General features: G+C 40.8%; 1 protein-coding gene across 1 annotated transcript; it reads right to left on the minus strand.

Moving 5' to 3' along the window:
- Nucleotides 1–238: 238 nt before the first annotated feature.
- Nucleotides 239–15,014, minus strand: slc6a3 (solute carrier family 6 member 3). The gene is made up of 16 exons (XM_047599028.1): nucleotides 14,673–15,014; nucleotides 13,808–13,936; nucleotides 12,948–13,158; nucleotides 12,079–12,210; nucleotides 9,270–9,486; nucleotides 8,190–8,328; nucleotides 7,867–8,001; nucleotides 6,448–6,551; nucleotides 5,640–5,764; nucleotides 5,379–5,491; nucleotides 5,128–5,256; nucleotides 4,796–4,895; nucleotides 3,013–3,113; nucleotides 2,325–2,492; nucleotides 2,127–2,198; nucleotides 239–1,967 (listed from the first exon to the last, which is right to left on the minus strand). Exons 2-16 carry the CDS (start codon nucleotides 13,862–13,864, stop codon nucleotides 1,944–1,946), a joined length of 1,827 nt encoding a protein of 608 aa, XP_047454984.1. The 5' UTR covers nucleotides 13,865–13,936; nucleotides 14,673–15,014; the 3' UTR covers nucleotides 239–1,943.
- Between the last annotated feature and the right edge of the window lie 4,379 nt (nucleotides 15,015–19,393).

Below are 19,393 nucleotides of genomic sequence, written 5' to 3' on the forward strand. Positions count from 1 at the left end.
TATCCGATTTTGCAATACTCAACACAACAAAAATGGATCAATGATCCTTGTTCATTTCGGAGATCCCCGACATTTCTGGGTCCGTTACTAAATAAAACATAAACATATAAAAATATGATATAATAGATATATAATAGATATGTATGTTTGCCTAATCTTGTCTGAAACTCACGTGGTGCCAAAGAAAGCGTTAGAAAGTGGGATTTAAAACCACTACGGGAAATTTTAAATGTAATAATTTTATTAATTATACTTTATTTGACAGTACAAAACAAAATCATACAGTCAGAAACACCACAAGGCACAGTACAGCAGCACAGGCATACAATTTGGGACATAGTTAACCCTTTAGCATGTTACGTGGACCATAAGGGGTTAAAAGAAGTCATTGCTGACGTATTTGGATTTCATGGTTTCTGATTGAACTGAAAGAATTTATGAGGCAAACGAAAAGGAATTTCTATGTAATTCTCACCAATATCCTTAAGGCTAATATAGATATATATATATATATAGATATGTGTACTTGTTGGTCTTATTCAATATCATACAGTACAATACAATACAAGGCCCTCTACATTACATTTACTTACACATGTATATATTAATTTAAATCGTTACATTACACTCTATTCATTTGCAGATTTGATAAAAAAGCAGCTTTTTAAACAGTCTGAATAAGTCTGTGTAAACGGTAAAATTAAAGCTTTATGCTTTCTTTATGGAAACGTGACTGTCGTAGCTTCCAGAATCACAACCTGAAACTTTGTGGGTGACACAGAAGATGGGAAGGAGAAATACTGATCTAACTGAGCAAGTTAACAATCAAGCGGTCTACTGATGAAAACAAAAAACAAAAGAAAGATCCCCTTGGCAAAATATTCTCATTTTGAGGACGTTGTATATCTGAGCTCATCTGTGTTCTTTGGTTGATTAAATCAGCAAAGTGGCAGATTCTGTTTTCCGTCAGTGATCGTTATTGGAAAGTTTAGAATGTGTGTTTGTTTATTTATTGAAGCGATATGACTCTGGGGCGGCTGTTATAAATGACATTTTTTTTCCATTGTTCCATTGGAATCAAGTTCCATTGATTTCTATTCTTTTATGCTCACAAAGCAGCAGCGCAATGAGAAATCTCATGTTTACTCAGACATTGTTTTAGGTTAATCAAATGGCACGAGCAACTATGGAAAAGAACTCCTGGCAATTATTTTGATGTAAACCGCTGACAGTGCTATAACATCATAACAGTCTTTAAGAAGAAAAAGGAGGTAAATAAATAGTTACATTAACATGAATAAGGGCTGGGATTCAGTAAAACCTATGGTATTCATTTCACTTCTGACTCCTTTGTACTTTGAACATTTTGATCTAGATAAATAAAACGAATACCAATACAAAAATGAAATAAAGGTGAAATAATAAATGATGTGTCTCAACATCTCCGCTTGATTTTCCTTAAACAAAATGTAATTGTATCGTTTCTTCTTATGTCCACTTTACTCAGTGTATACTGAACCATTGGGAATACTTTCTCCTGAGGCTTTCACTTCTCGTTGTTACATATGGATAATTCAAGGAAAGAACATTTCCTCCACTAAACAAGCATGGAGCACTTTCAGGGACTTTTTATCCCTTAACACCACATGAAGAGTTTGACTGAATCCCATCCAGCAGTGTTAATGAAAAGGTGGAGAGGGCCAGTGCACAGCTTCACACATCCACTGTTAAAATGAAAGAACACTACAACTTGTATGTTTTTTTTTTCTTTTCTCGTCGGCACTTTCCCGCCACCACCATGATGAGTTATTAATTCAAATGGCTCACTTCTCCTTAGTTCTTAAGACCTTTGCTGTGCATGCACTTATCCACCTCGTGCCCATTAAGTCATTCTCTCTCTTTCACTCTTTCTATGTCTCTCTCTCTCTCTATGTCTGCTGCTCTCAGACCACCAACCAGTGATGCAGCTGTGGGAAAGAAATACAGCACGCATTATAGTATGAGATATAACACAGTACTGCGCTTCAGAATAAATCATTATGCTTAAATGTAATGAAATATGATATCAATCAGAGGAATACAATTGAATATAATATATAATAAATAATGATAAAGTCAACCCTTACAGTGAACTGCCGAACCTCGCCATTGTCGACCAGATGATGCTCTGTCTCTGGGGTGATGGCATAAGCCAGTCTCTGTTAAAGGGAGACCAGTGAGCGGAACAAATCAAAGCAGGTGAACAGAGACAAAGCAAAGTAAAGATGAACGACGATTAGCTCATTTCACCAATTTAGGGCCAAGAAGACACAAGTCGGACTTACATCGCAAAACTTTCCGGGCAGTGTGCAGAGTTTGTAGATGGCGTAGAGAGGCACCATGGTCATTGAGGAAATAGCCAGACACCACCCTACCATGTTAGCCCATGGAGGAAACGTGTAGGAGCCGTAGTTTGGAGGGTTGAACGTGGCAAAGCTCACCACGACCATGAACTATGGGAGAAAATGTTATTGATAACAATGAATGAATTAGCTGTTGGACATAGAGGAAGGTTAGCTGTGGTGGTTTCTATGGTCTTTAACTACAGTCATGGTTTGGTGTGCATTAAATCTCACAATAAGTGAATCCCTAAGGAAAGCTGCTTCCAGTGATAAATTCCAAATATATTGCCATTGTATGTCTGCAGCTCCAGATCGAGATCTACAGGTTTATCTGCAGGTTGTTTTACTCTCTTTGTTCCACGTCATGGTTGTGTGTGTGTGTTTACAAGGCACAGCCAGCAGAAATTTCATGTCAAACTTGAGAGAAGTTGTTGGGGAAAAGCCTGTGATGTAGTTTGATGACAATTTGATTTGACTTGAAGAAGAAGATCAAGTGGATACCTGGATCTCAGAGTAGCTACAATATCCATTTTTATTTAGTTCGCACTGATATGATGACAAACTGAAAAACCTAGAATGCATTTTCTCCTGAAGTGACACTCAGACCCTTGTCAGGGTCAACCGGACTCACCAGGAGGAAGCAGGGGCTGACAAACTTCCAGCACAGCCTCCAGTACCTGCCTGGCCGCTGGCCAATCATCTCCTCAATGTCATCACTGAAGCGGTCGACTCCTAAAGATCACACTCAGGATTATTTCCATGGCAAGGTAGAAAAAATTTGCTAAAAGTGTCACATGCACAAGCACTACATTAGAAATTCATCCCTCTGCCACTGGGAACAATCCAAGACAAATATGCAGTTTTGATATTATCAAAGCAGTGGGTGTTCTCCATTAAATGTTCCCAATGCTGAGACCAATGACAATAGCAGTATTGGTAAAGATAGCGTAAACACAACAGCAAAGTAAAGCGGTGAAAATATTCTAAATATACATTTAAAGTCAGTTGTGTATTTATGTGTATTCATGTATTTAACCCTCCCTGCTTCCCCAAGCTGGGGGAATGGATCCACCATCTCTGCGGCTAATACACTGATTATAGATGAGAACGTCATACAACTGGATTTTGAAAAGGCTACACTGTTTATTGAACTACTTGCAGTAACTGAAGTCATTCCCTAGAGCCACCTGTAATAAGCTGCTGCACCAAGTTTTTACCATACCCCTGGCTGTAGGTATTTATTTTTTTTTTTTTTTAAAGCCTTCATGCCTTTAAGGCATCTCTCACTGCAGAGGAAAATATCCAGGCTGATAACTAATTGTACTCATGCAGTGGACAGTAGACCGAAAGACCACAGTGGACATGGGTCAAAAGTTCATGCCGGCAGTTAAGAGGATGAAAAAAAAAAAGGCCCACTGAAGCCTTGGGCTTGATTTATCTGGCTTGCCAAGGTCAGGACCCACCAAAGTGGGGCAATGTGATGACCCCACTGCCTGGGGCTCGGTTAGTATTTAGTCCTTTATGCACCTCTCCACAGGCAGGTTCAGGAGACATGAGCCAAGAAGTTCAACTTACAAGTTCAGGTCAGTTGTCCTACCTGACCTCCAGAAGGTTTTTGTGCTGTACTGGTGTTTCAACACAGGAGACACTATGAAAAGCAAGTTTTCTTGTTTTGAGGAGGTAGCACTACAGGTGGAAAGACAGCAGATGCAAAGATCTGCTGCATGTAGCTAGGCTGAGTCTAATTATTAGTGGAACCACAAGAGGTCACTAAACATGTTATGACAAGTTGATGTGATCTGAGGTCCTAAAGGGCATAAAAAGGTTATTTATACTATACAACTGAATGATGTCTTCCACAATGAGCCCAGAGTTCCAGAAATGTAGTAAAAGTCAAGACAGATACGTCATTACATCATGAAAACTCTCTAAGATTATTTATTGAGACACGATGTGTTAGATGAAACTAACCTGGTGCTGAGGACAAAACTATGTCAGAAAGGAGAAACAGGTGAGGTCACCCTCACTAACAACAATCTATAACCTAGCTATTAGGCAGCTGACTCCTGTCCATGACAAATGGGAATTGTCTGTTCCCCAGCTGCAATTTTCTTTATGTGCTGCCTCACGACTGCTGAGTGAACAGAGGTAACACTGGCAGAGGTCACAATTCAGTCTACCTGTCCATCTTATGAGCACCATGCACAGAGGCTGAAGAGGCCCAAACCATTAGCAGGAACAGATCACCTAGAAGCAGTATTCTTAGATCTAATAGGACTATGCTGCATTGAGGCACAGAATATCTATCCCAACAGATTTCTCATCAAACCCATAATAAAGCATCAGCTTTGCTGGCCATGAAAAAATGAATCATCTGTTTTTGCCTCTTCTTTTGTACGGTCCATCTTTCTCACCATAGAACCAAGCGATGCCGATGGCTTCAATAAGCACTCCAAAGAGAATCGATGTTCCCGCCGCAAAGTGGTCCAGCAGAGTAAACACATACATCCCTCCCTGGAGAGAAGAAAAAAATACAATGAATGTGAGTTTTATCAAACACGTTGCTACTTTTAGATTTGTCGGGAAAATCCCAATCATTTTGTTTAATGCATATTCAGGTACGTTTCCTCCTTTTATTCACGGACCAGAGTTATGACCAGAATTTATGGACATGATGTTTGCAAGAATGAATGAGTTCAACTTTAGTGGAAAGATGAACTCAATGAATCCTTGGTATGAAACTTACATTTGTAACACAGAAGAGGGATATGAGGAAGGTGGCAACAACAATGAAGAGGGTGAACAGCTCTCTGTGCTTGTGGAGGAATTTGAATTCATCAATTAGGCCTGTGATCACCGACTCCATCCCACCCATCTATGTCAAGAAACACAAGAGTTAGAGTGAAGCAGAAAAGTCAGAATTGCCGATGACAACAGGCACGTGTCATCTGGCCAAAGTAAACTTGAATGAGTGTGTACGTGTGGGTTCACACTCACGGCACTGTCAATGCCCAACGTCAACAGCATGATGAAGAAGATAACTGCCCACACGGATGACCCGGGCAATGTTGCGATGGCTTCTGGGTAAATGACAAACACCAACCCAGCACCTACGAGAAAGACAGAAATCAAGGGATTTACCGCAGAAGAAGACATAGAAGCAGCATCGAAGACAGACTGCCAAAAACGTACAATGCCAAAAGTTACACAAGTTAAGTTATAGAAATTCTTCAGATTGGGTTAGATATGATACCGTACCATCTCTGGCAACTTTGTCAAGAGCCACGTTGTGCTTGTGGGACATATAGCCAAGAAAGGAGAAGACGACGAAGCCGGAGAAGAAACTGGTCAAAGAGTTGATAGAGCTGGTAATAATGGCATCCCTGGATCGATACAACAAGACAGAAAGAAATCGACAATTCATGAAACACTTCCTCTGTCAATATCTGCATAAATTACCAGACTAATTAATTTGAGTGTTGGCTTGAGACTTTATGTATATATACATATATGTGTATCTATACACATGTATGTGTGTATGTATGCATGTATGTATGTATGTATGTATGTAGGAAAAAATGAATGTAGATGGATTTTATGAATTGTTTTATCAGGTTGTCAATATGTGACAAACTGTGGAGATGATGCTTTCTGTTGTTTTGTGCAAAAGTAAGTAGAGAAAATTAACAAATATGCGTTAAATAACAGACAGAGAAAAGTGAGCTCACAAAAAATTGAGTCGGAAGAAAAATAGCTCAAGGAGGAATCCGCGAGGTGCACTGTGTTATGTGCCAGTTATCAGAAACATTAAAAAAGGCAAAAGAGGAGATAAAAGCCTCCTGCGGGATGCTGATGATTTTCAAAGAGTGCAACAGATTTGATTGGTGCTACGGCCGTCTGTGGCACAGCAGGGTGTCAAAGACATGAGGGGTTTCAAGGAGCTTCAAAGGTTATTGTAATTCACCTGCCCGTGTTTCGCGCGCGTGTTTGTAGAGACAACGTCCCATCCTCCTGTCTATCCCCAGTGAATCTCCCACCTGCCTCTCTGTCACTGTGTGTCCTTTACCTGTAGCAGTTGTTGCTGAATTTGTTGTAACTGGAAAAGGCGATCAGCACACCAAACCCCACTCCAAGCGAAAAGCAGATCTGCGTTGCTGCCTCGATCCAGACCTGGGGAGCAACAGAACAAGCACACTTGTGTGAAGCGGCAAACAAAAGGCACAGGAGAGGAAAAAAGCCATTATTAGAGATAATTGCAGGAAACTCATTCAACGGCAGTAGATGAAAGACGCTTGTGAATACGGGGGGTAATTTTGCAAATTACTGCTCCATGCATCTATCTAATCTAATTCTCCAATTGCTCCCGTGCATCTCTCAATCTCTCTCCTTCTTGCGTTCTCGATCACTCTCCATAACTGAATCCTTTGGTCCTGAATGCTTTCTCGTTGAACGCTGCTACGCCTCCTATTAAGGTAAATAAGATGTTGCGATGGCAAGTTGTGCAGATCAGGAAAACACGGTGAACGGTAACACCAAGAATTTTCTCAAATCATTTTAATGCCTTGAGTAAACGTGTCCCTAATTTAACAGGGAATACCAATGTTGTGTTCAAATTTTTTATTTATTTATTTTCCCCTCCAAATTAGCGTGGCAGCAGCATGAAACAAGCTGCAGGAACTATTCAGGTGTTGTTGCACAGCACAGTCATTTCAAAAAGGTAATGTCACATTCAGGCTTTTGTTGTTCAGCATCATAGATCAAAATAAAGAAGGGTGAATTTGACAGTAGAGTTGGGGAATTGCAGTAGTATGTTGCTTAAGGTGTGTTTATTGTGTTAAATAAATAACTTTATTCTTTCACTTTCCTATCCTGCTGCTATTACTTTTATGTTATGTTGATGTCTGTGATTGCTGTACCAGCTACTGGACACTTGAATTTCCCACCAAGGGTTGAATAAAGTATTTTTCTATTCTATTCTATTTTCTATACTCCTTTCATTTTATTTCAGTATTTTAATTTATTTTTAGCCATTTCTCCATTTTAATTCTTTATATTTTAATGTTTTTTATTTTATTTATTTTTTTGTCGTTCTCGCCTCAAGACCACACCTTGCTTTTAATGAATGCATTTTTAATGGATCAATTCTAAAACACCTGTTGATCAAAGCAGAATTTATCTCACATTCTGACCACCTTTTATTAGTATTATTGTTTATTAGTGAATGTAAATCTCAAGAGTCATTGATGATGAATCATACATATGTGTAAACTGTAAATACTCTCATGTCATTTGGGATGTGCAACGATCACAATTCACTGTTATGATACCATAAGTTCCATTAATATAACAGCATATATGTTACTGTACTTAACACGTTCAGTGCTAATGTTAGGTAAAGAGAAATGGAGCTCAAAATGTCAAAGCTTCTTCTTCTGGACCCCCCGCCCCTCCCCTCACCCCAACCCTCTCTTTCGCTGGCACTCACCTTGGCGTCGCAGAGTCTCAGGAAGTCCACGGAGAGGTATGCCTTAATGCCATCGATGGCTCCGGGCAGAGTGACTCCACGGAGCAGGAGCACGGTTAGGACCACATAGGGCATGGTGGCTGTGATCCACACGACCTGAAAGAGTCGCATAACACACACACACAAATGCAGAACATCCCCATGTTTCCACAGAGGAAAAGGGGGGGCAACACACAGAGATTTAGACACATGTAAGTCAACACTCTGGAGGATCCTGAATGGAATTATACTCCTTTTCTGTTTTTATTAACATTAGCAGATGTGGCTGCTGTGTTATGTGCTACCTTGCCAGAGGTCTTGACACCCTTCCAGAGACTGAAGTAGAGCAGAACAATCACCACAGCTAGACAGGAAGTCAGCTGCCAGCGTGGACGACCCAGATCATCAATACCGTTACTGTCCTGAATATGGAGTACCCCTCTTCTAAGGAAAGAAAACATTGTGGTAAGATGCACGGCCACGATTTACAGTATATGTATAAAGTCTATGTATATGTTAGGCAAAGCAAATAAAGTGGGAATTACCCACATCCAGGAGTAATGATGAGTTTTACTAAGACTCCTCACCAAAAGACATGCATGGGTAACCGTAAGACTGATTAGGTCTCTAATAATTGGTGTATTTAGGATCCTTATGGTTAAGTTCAACTGCAGTGAGTTACGCACCTAGATCTGAGTCTTAAAACTGTAAATTAACAACCAAGGCCTGTTTTCAAACTGTTCATCAGCAGCAAGGAGACATTTGAGACCTCAGGAAGTATGAACACATCCCAAATGCTGCAACATACTGAATTAGAGTAAATAATTAAAATTGCATAGCTCATGACAGGGTGCAAAGAAAAGAAAAACTGCAAAGAAAGGTAACAATCTCTTCCCTCTAATTAAGAAGTTGAATCACAGAAAAGCTGTAAAATCACAGAGCGCTGAACGCTCCGGTTCAGGTAATTTCAGAGGGAGTCTAGCAGAAGAGACTGAATGAGATCAGCCAACGTTCAGCTGATGTGGTCAAATTGTCTGCAGGTGGTTCTGTGTAAATAGCATACTGCCAATTCAACCAACATGGATGAAATACCTCAGCTGTCACAACTGAACCGCCCCTCACTTGTTGGAATAGGAAACACCTGCTCAGCTTCATATAGACAGAGGCAACACCTACTAAGTGCATCCAATCTGTAGATGAATTGTCGAGAGAAAGTGCCTGACACTGAGATCCAGTTTCTGTTATCTATGTGTTAAATTACTGATAATACATTCTAAGCGCATAACCTAGACCTAGACGGAAAACCCATAGCCATGGCGTTGCTGCATGGCACAATCCGTGTGGTTTTTGGAAACTATTTTGAGCTGAAGATTGGGCCCACTTACTCGAAATACTCCTGAGCAGGGGTGGCTTTGTAAATGTCACTGACTGAGCTGTTGTCAGCCCAGTCCGAGCAGTTCGGGCTGTTCCAGGTGTTGTTGCAGTGGACCCAAGGTAGCTCGGAGGTGAACGAGGAGAAGAGGTAGAACAGTGCCCAGGAGATAATGACATTGTAGTAGAAGCCAACGTAGAGGGAAATGAGGATCACTGTAAAGCCTACACCTGTGAGAGAAACACCAATGATCAGTATTATACAGACTACACAGAGGCGCAATTGTAGATTAATACTGTGTAAAATAAATCTTCATCTGGCTATGAGGACCGCACAAATTGACTCCTGAGATACACTATATTGCCAAAAGTTATTATTAAAACCTATGGATTAGGAATGGGATGTCACTTAAATTAATATGCGTGTAAAGGCAGAGGAGAAAATACTTTTGGCAGTATAGTGCATTAAAAGGGGGAACTTCAGTGGGAAACAGCATCCACATCAGTGACTCTGCTTTTCTATGTTGTACTTTACATTCAGTAGAATCAAGAATCCTTTATTGTCATCATTCTCACAAGAGCACAGCGAAATTTTGGGCTTAAGTAGTGCATTATAAAAACAATAGAATAAGCACTATAAAAAAAATAGATACATATAAGTAAGTCAGCAGCAAACCTTGAACACATACAGTACATACACTGCAATGACTTGCAATAGTGCATGTCAGCTTGTGTAAAGTAAGTACGTACAGTGAAGTACTGTGCTTGAGTAAATTTTTATTTATATACGTATTTATATACATTTTTCTGTTATTTTGCATATCCGGAGACACATTATGGAGGAACATTAACTTGAGACGACCCATTTAATTGACAGTGGGCATTTCCCCGAGGAATCCTTTAATATTATTTCACCAATAATAAGACAAAAGTCTAAAATATAACTTTATCAAGCAGAACTTTGAGCTTTCCTCTCCACTTAGTCATGTCTCCTGTGACTTTCTAATGGGATATTAAGTTGGGAACCACTGAAATAAACCCTGCAAGTGTACATGAAGTCAAAAATAGCAAAATCTCCCCCACCTGCACTTCAATGGAAAACCTCACTTTTTTTTTCTGTAATGGAGCATCTACATTTCTTAGCGCTCCTGTACTAATTAAGCACAGGATCAGAATTTATCTTCCAACAACAGACAGATAAGATGTGTGCAGAGTGTGTAGAGTGCACACAGATGCATAACAAACCTTTAAATTAGAATTATTTTGGTCTTATCTTAGCAAATATTAGCTGATCAGGAAACAGTTTCTCGTCTTAGTCAAAGGCCCAAACTTTTTTGGATTACCATCTTTCTCACATTTTCATGCAACTTACAGCATCAGTTTCTATTCCTTTATCGCCAAGAATTATTGTCAATCAGTAGGAAGAGTGTCATGTTTTAAGAGAGCTGCAACCGTACAGTAGCCACTGATGCGCGCCTGCGGTCACACGCAAAAAGAGCAACTTTTTCTGAACTGCCTCTTCACGCCTTAATTATCAGCACATCTGCCCTTTCCATAAATCCGAAACAATGTCCACTCATCTAAGACTGAATTTAATTGTTAACCTTTGCTAAGAAGCATGACCACAACTGTGCCTTATTGATTTCTTTGTAATGTGGATGTGATATTTGTCCAGGCAGCGGCGGCTCTTATTAGCACCGCATGTGGCCGAGCTATCTCTCCATGTCCTGCTTCTCAGTGCTTTTCTTCAAATGCATTGATCCTGAGAGGAAACCAGCCTGTTGATCAGAATAATTACTGTCAATACGGGCATGTGTATGTGTATTTGAATAATTACTGTTATCCCCCCGCTGAGAGACAGAGAGAGAGTGAAGCGTGTGATTAGAACGTCAATGTACTCAGTGTGGTCCCTGACAGACGGCACATGTTCACACAAACACATGCTCTGAGGCATGCACACACACACGCACACAAACACACACACACACAAACTGTAGGCCACCTTCAGACCGACAAGGACATGTTTTTGCACAAAAAGTCAAATGGCTTCTCGCGGTGAAGCAACAGATGGTCTTCTGCAGTTAATGGCATTTGTGGTGCATCTCTAAACCGATGGTGTTAAACACAGATTAACTCCTTTCGGCAATAAACAACAGAAAGACAAGAGCAGGTGGACGAACGCGCACAAAGCTTGTGAGGTGTAAGGGAAGCCGAAAAAGTTGAAGCAAACCAAGTGTAACATTATACTTTCAACCTACAACTTTGCACAGAAAATCGGTGAATGGGTCTTAATGTCCGCGTCTCCATTAGTGTTGCGACTGGATAGCATTCTCCCGAGCTGCGCTTTGCTTAACGATGTGTTGAAAAGTACCCCGCCACTGTTTGACAGAAGGATTTGGACAATCAGGACGAGTCTAAAAGCCCAATTTTCATTTGCTTTCCATCTGAGTGCCAACAGAACCTGGCGTTCTGGGGAGGATAAACAATGCCTGTCGCCGCTCGACATGGAGACGAGCAGACAAAAGAGACTGGCGTGCGGACAGGCAGGCAGGCACGTGGGCAGAGGAGGAGACGTGTAGATATTAAAGGGTTTATGTTATCAGACAGACAGCGGTGTGGGCAGATGGACATGCATGAGGAATAAAAAAAAAAAAAAGAAAAAAAGATTGATTTATTATATGTGTGCATATTCCCCCGTTCCCGTGAGAACATGCAAGTATCAAGAGAGCACATTTGCATGTGCACATCCTGCAGTGTCAACATGCGTGTGGGTTGTCTCTGCAGTAGATCTGAATATAAGATCCCATGTTTGGCATTTCTTACCTTTAAATATGGGACATATCTTCCAGACCCCTGCTGCCCCCTCTCTGTTGTACTGTCCCAGGGCCAGCTCCATGTAGAAGAGGGGCATGCCTGCTATCACCATGAAGAAGAGGTACGGCACAAGGAACGCACCTGCACGCACAGGGAAGTGACATTTTGAGGGGTAAATGAACAACGTATAAGAAGCACTTTAGTATTTACACATTTCATTTTGACTATGAGTTCCTGAGGACCAAAATGCAACAGATTACTCTGTTAGACTACAATTAAGTTGTCTGGCCATTTCCTATCATTTGCAATACTACAATCCTTCATCTCTGTACAAGTTGATAAGGCATATATGTAGGATTAAATGGCAAATCTTAAGAGGAGCTGCTTCTGTTTTACAAAAGAAAGTTACTTTTCCATACATACAGGTTGGACATACACTGTCACCAGATCCGAGTGTCAGCTTTGACCATGGCTACGGTGTCATTTCATTTACAGCCACAGTATCATTTACAGCTCTTAAACATAATGAGAGCTCTATGTTAAACAGCCATAATTAGTGACACTGATTGTTAGAGCTAATCTATTCAGAGCAGCTGTGGTGGTTTTTCCCCTATTTTGATCTCTGTAAAGGGTTGGGGTGGGGTGGGGGGGTGGACGACAAAACACAGCGACCATCATACACAATATGTCCGGAAAACACACACACCTGCATGCATGTGTAAACAGGGCATGGATGTGCATATAGTACAGGTGTGGTGCAAAAAAGCAGGAAAATATTCATTTTCTTCTCCTTCGACACAGCGTACATCCCGTTGCCTCTCTCAAAGTGGTCCCTAGTCTGCCTCCCCCCACCCTTTTCATCTTCCCAACCACCTTACCTCCTCCATTCTTGTAGCAGAGGTAAGGGAATCTCCAGACATTCGCCAGGTCCACGGCAAATCCGATCACAGACAGGAGGAAATCGATTTTCTTTCCCCAGGTCTCCCTCTCCTCCTCCCCACCGGGGTGAGTCTGGGCTGGAGCCGGGGCCACTAAGGTGGTCGAGGTGAACTGGACCCCGTTCTGCTCCTTCACGAGGATCAGCTCCACCTGAGACGGGGTCATCAAGGTCATAATGTGCCACGTGCTACGTAGAATCGGATGGGCGCTTCACATATCACGACCACAAACAAATGCTTTCTGAAGATTTACTAGAAAAGCAGCCAGTTTTTCTGGGGAACTTCAGATGTAGATTTCTTTTTTATAGATTTAGATTTAAACCTGACACGTCAACAGCCATCATCTGACTCCGCGTGGAATCACGCAGAGGCCATTACATGTACAAGCATTTACATGGGATTTGATGAGCGAGCAATGAGCGGACCAGTCTCTTGCATTTTATTATTCCCTCACTACCCACGCATGACAGACGGCGCCTGCCATGTCACCTTCACTTAATGCACAAGCCAAAGCTTTTTATTTTGTGCTCTGTTCAATATTCCAACTTACAGAAGTCGCACACTCGTAGCTCCGATGCGGAAGGTAAAGCTTATTTTAAGGAAATACTTGCAGGCATGGCCAACGTTTTGACCCGGAGATCTTCTCCAGGGTAGAAGAAGGACATTCCAACTTAATTTTTTTTTTTCATTATTATTCTTTTCATGTCTGGGTAAATGCATTTAATCAAAAAGCAAAAGGATTCAGTACGATTCAAACTAGTCTGAACGTCTGCAGTCATGTGTCTCAGATCGGCCCTGACCTCTTTGGGACCCATAGTGTTGGAGGCAGGTTTTTCTGGGGCGACAACTGAAGACATCACGGCAACAGGGACTTGCAGGTAATTGTAGAACAAGAAGAAGAAGAAAGAAGGTTGGTGAGGCTGAGGAATCTTGAGTGATACAAAAAAAGAGGAAAATGCATTACTCAGTTGATGAGAATTAGGTTTTTGCAACAAGTCATAAAAAAACAGTTGTACATTAACATTAACATTACATGAAATATTTTACACTTTTGGGGGGAGGGGGAAGATGAATTTGTAAAGCACCGTCACAAGCACAGCTTCGTGAATTACTTTGTAGTTTCAGAGTTATTACATTTAAATACTGGATGATGAGAGGAGAGTGGAGAAAAGTGACAAAGATTAACAGGATCCAGACTGTGGGTGACAAGAGGGGATGGGGAAGCATCTCCGCAAGGTCATCACTGCGTGCTCATTTCATTTTCACACTTGTTGAACGCCATTTTGCTCCCACATTTGGCCTAGCATCCATGCACCACGTCAAACCACAACACGCGGTGCACCATATTTAATTGTGGTTTTCACCGTTTCATTACAACGGCATCAATCATTTTTATAAGGAAAAATGCACTAGCAAAATCAAACTCGGATTTATTTTCAATTTTTTTTTTTTTTGTGTAATTTGTGAATTGAAATAAAATCTTTTTTGTTTGTTTTTTTTACACAGGGGATCACATCAGTTTTATGCAAAGCTTGGTTAATAAAATTGCTAAAAACAAATATTTCCAAATTGTGCCACATTTTCTGTAAATGTGTGACTATATTACTCTAAAAAATAGAAAAGAAACTTTAAAAACAACAGCAACAAAAAAAAAAAAACACTCACCTTTGACAATTACAAAGTAAAAGCTCCTCCAGATGTCAGTTCAGACAATTTAATTCCAGTGCTGTGAACTGACCATATTTACGCAGACCTTCCTTGACAAGTTAGACTCGGACCCTGATTCAAGCAGAAATGTTGAGGAGGACCCAGACGGCCGAGAGGCAGAGTCAGAGTAAAACAGAGTGAGCGGAAAGACAGAAAAAAAAAATGAAAAAAAGACAAGAGGAACTGGCAATCTAAGAGGATTTGTAGAAAGCCCTACCACCCTCTTCGGCTCCAGGGGACAGACACACAGAGACCAGAGTGCCCTGTGGTCTCGTATGGAGATTTGTCTGCGGGACCACTCTTGAAATATGAGGTACAATCAACAACACTCCCCCATCACCGTCACTCTCCTCCCTCCTTCCTCGGCCAAGCCTGGTCTCCTCCTCCTCCTCCTCCTCTCTCACTCATCGTTGCATATTTTTTCTCCCAGGATGACTTTTCATCTGTAGTAATGGAAGAAAAAATAAATACTAAGAAGTATGTAAAGCATATTAATTGACCTAAGGATGTGACTGTGTAAAGCTAGATTGCCTGCTAATACCTGTCATTTATTTAATATATATTTAAATCTCACACTATGTTATTCAATCTTAGTAGCAGTGTTCATATTTAGACCACCATTGTACCATGTTGCCAATGGATATACACTCATTTTCACTTTTTCGTGACGCTAAGATTTAGTGCAGGACTGATATATTAGAATGCATTTGTTTCACATGTGTAATTAATGTATATCCTATGAATATCATCTTTTGGACTGAAGATGATTTTTTTTTTTTGTCCAGAATGCTAAATACAGTAATCCATTATCCAACAGCAAATTCTATCACTGTTAATAACAGATTGGATTATTATACAGAGAATAATCTTACTATTTTATTTGTAGACTTTATACAGTGAAAAATTCATTCAAGAATTCTTTGTCTAAGATTAGTAAATGAGGGGATGGATAGATAACAGGTTTGTTTGACTGCCTGAGGTTTTTGAAAACAGTGGAAAGAGCACAGACAGAAACAAAAATGCATTTTGCAAAAAAATTAAAATAAATAAATAAATGGCAGAAAATTTGGTGTCTGCATGGGACAGTTATATAAAATATGAAGCAAAAAAATCTGAAATTTAAAATGAAACCCGCTGTGTAAAATTCACAGTCGAGTTGCCTTTTCTCGTTTCTATCGTCTTGCTCCACCCCTACGTGACCCACCCACCTTGTCAAGGCACAAATCTCATTACCTGCAATGTCCAAGGGCCTAAACACAATCAGCCCCGTCACCCAGACCTCTCCCGTTTCAAACTCAACCAAAACAGGAGCGGGACATCAAATAACACAATCAGGCCGCTCCCCACGGACAGATTTATGACTCTCACGTCCAGAATGACAGCCTGTTGTTTGCGAGCCAATCATGGTGATCAATTGGACACTAATCCCCAACTCTGCCGCCACCACAGTGCACACACCTTTAAAGTGCAATCATCCGTCAAACCTCAGGCCTCAATATCAGAAAAATGCCGGGGTCGATGTAAGCCGCACTGGAATTATGAGGTTTCCGATGCAGCTTGGCCAACAATGAGTTGAACATAATCGAGTGTCTTGTTTTCATAAATGCAACAGCTGAGACCCAGGGAGAGGACAGGGGGGAGGAGGAGGGGGAGGAGAAGATGGGTGAGGGAGTGGAGGGAGAGGTAAAGGGTGAAAGTAAAAGTGAAAGACAAAACAAAGCTACAAAGTACAAAGTTATATGAAGAGAAGCTTGCCCCCTTGGCTCAACCTGCTCTGAAACAGTGTGAGTGAGAAGCATACACGATAGAACGAGCTGGCACTGGAAGTTCTGTTTTGCAATGAAACATTCTTTAAAAATGCACAAAAGATTCTCAGAGAAGCAGAACAGAACCATGCGCTTTCTTCAACCCGTCTTGCTTCGTCTGAGCACGGCCTGCTCATTCCTGCAGGAACGGCCGAAGAAACACAAAAGCGGAATGGGGACAAATTCTTCATCCACTCAGCCACAGCCATAAGCAATGATTTCAGAGAACTGGAACTTTGTCACCCCCCCCCAACCCCAACGCCAACAACTGTTTGACCTGCTGAGCATCGCAGTGGGGAAGTCTCATTCAGTAATAAATTATGTCACGTTTAATAAGATCCGCAAGAGAGCACGGCTGTCGATTAAAAGAAAACATTTCATTAGCCGCTGCTCGCCTTACTCTAATTGCTCGCAGTCGTCTGTATGGGAAAATGCTGCACGCACGTCCAGTTACAAGGAAGGGAGCAGTCATGAACTTCTTAAATACAGACAATGTTAATAATTCTTAAACTGTAATCAGTGATTGTTCTCACGTGACCTGTGAGCTTTGCAGATGTTTTAGGCAGGTGTGGAAAGAAATTCTACTGGTTAACAAAATGCAGTGAATGAACAGAAGAGAATTCTAAATCAAATCAATATTTGGTGTAACCACCCTTTGCCTTCAAGACCGCATCAATTCTACTTGCACACAGTTTTTGAAGGAACTCGGCTGGTAGGTTTCTCCAAACATCTCGAAAAACTGACCACAGATCTTCTGTGGATGTAGGCTTTCTCAAATCCTTCTGTCTTTTCATGGAATCCCAGACACACTCCATGATGTTGAGGTCAGGGCTCTGTGGGGGCCGTGCCATCACTTCCAGGACTTCTTGTTCTTCTTTACGCTGAAGATAGTTTTAAATGGCCTTGGTTGTATGTTTGAAGTCTTTGTCCTGCCGCACAATAAATTTGGGGTCAATCATACGCCTCCCTGATGGTACTGCATGATGGATAAGTATCTGCCTGTGTTCCTCAGCATTGAGGACACAATTAATCATGACCATTTGCAGAAATTCAGCCCCAAACGTGCAAGGAACCTCCACCATGCTTCACTGTTGCCTGCAGACACTTGTTATTGTAGCACTCTCCAGCCCTTCAAACAACTACAAACAACTGCCTTCTGCTACAGCCAAATATTTCAAATTTTGACTCATCAGTCCAGAGTACCTGCTGCCATTTTTCTGCACCCCACTTCCTAAATTTTGGTGCATATAGTTTAGTCTCTTGTTGGCTTTGTTTCAGTGTCAGAGGGATGGATTTTTGGCTGCAAATCTTCCATGAAGACCACAGACTTCTCCAGACAGTAGATGGGTGTATCTGGATCCCACTAGTTTCTGCCAGCTCTGAGCTGATGGCACTGCTGGGCATCTTCAGATTTGGAAGGGAAATAAACTTGATGTATTTTTCATCCGCTGCACTAAGTTTCCTTGGCCGACCACTTTTTACAAGTGCACCTATAAGGATTGACGCTGGTTTGAAAGCGAAGGGTAGTAACACCAAATACTGATGTGACTTAGATTATTCCTTTGTTCGTTCACTTTGTATTTTGTAAATTGATGAAAAATAAACAGTCATTATTTAAAATTTTGAAACCATTCTTCGTTTACAGCATTTTAGAATTGAGTATTTTGACATATCATTAACACACGATTCACACGATTGCAGATTCATTGAGTTGATCAGTTCAAAAAGTATAAAAACCACAGCTTAGAGAACGTGCAATGCAAATTTGTGTATCTTACAAATTGAATGACTAGCAATGGTTAGAAAACTGGTACAAAATGAGAAATTAAGCATTTTATTGTCTACTATTACGACTACCAAAATGATCAACCGTATGATTACAATGCCAGTCAAAGGGTTAAACAAAAACTGGCAGAAGTTGTTGAGAATGCTGTGAATTTCGCAGGTCTTAATCATAACTAACGCATGCAATCATTTAGTTTATCAACAGAGAAAAAGTTACTTGGGCTTCAAAGCTGCAACGCATTCTGAGGAAGACTCAATCACGAGGATCTCCACAGCCATGCATCTGAAAATGTGCTGATAAAAAGTCAGTCGGGCCTGCAGAGAAGAGGAGAACAACTATAACCTGATCATCCTTAACATTAACACCCCTTTCTCCCACCAAAACAGCCCCTACCTGTCGAGGTGTGTCCTCCACTGAAGGTGTGCTGTGGTATCTGGTATCAAGAGATCAACATCAGACATCTGACCCAGTCTTTGAACCACTACAATTAGGCCCTGATCAAATTTACTAAAATTCTTCCACTTGTCTTTTTCACCCCGCTTTTACCCATCAAGTTTAGTGACTGACATATGTCATATGTCACTGATGGGTGCTATGATAATAACACAAATATTATCCACTTTACACATCATCATCATAATGTTGTGGCTGACTGGTGGATTGTTTTCAGTTTTAGTGTAAATCCTTGAATCAATCCAAGATCTATTTGATAAATTAACTTGCACGGTATAGCTAAAAACAGGTACATGTAAAATACACTCTTGGATTACTGCTTCCAGTGTATTAAAACTTTTCACTTCATGTCCTTCATCCACCCACAAGAGGGAGACATTTGCAATAATCCAGGAGGAAAGGAAGGACGCAACAGCTACGGTGAAATGTAAGGATTCAGTGAGATTTAAATTTCCAAATTTTAACTTTAATGTCAAAAAATGAGGTGGATGATTTACTAATTATTGGCAGTAAAATTTGCTGATACCTCTGTGATATTCCCGTATGATGTGGAAGTTAGTAGCAACCATCAAATATAACAATAATAATAATAAATGATGATAATAAATTATTCCCCTATTGATCCCTCATGGGGA

The sequence above is a fragment of the Mugil cephalus genome, chromosome 11 (genome assembly GCF_022458985.1).
Source record: "Mugil cephalus isolate CIBA_MC_2020 chromosome 11, CIBA_Mcephalus_1.1, whole genome shotgun sequence".
Taxonomy (NCBI): Eukaryota; Metazoa; Chordata; class Actinopteri; order Mugiliformes; family Mugilidae; genus Mugil; species Mugil cephalus.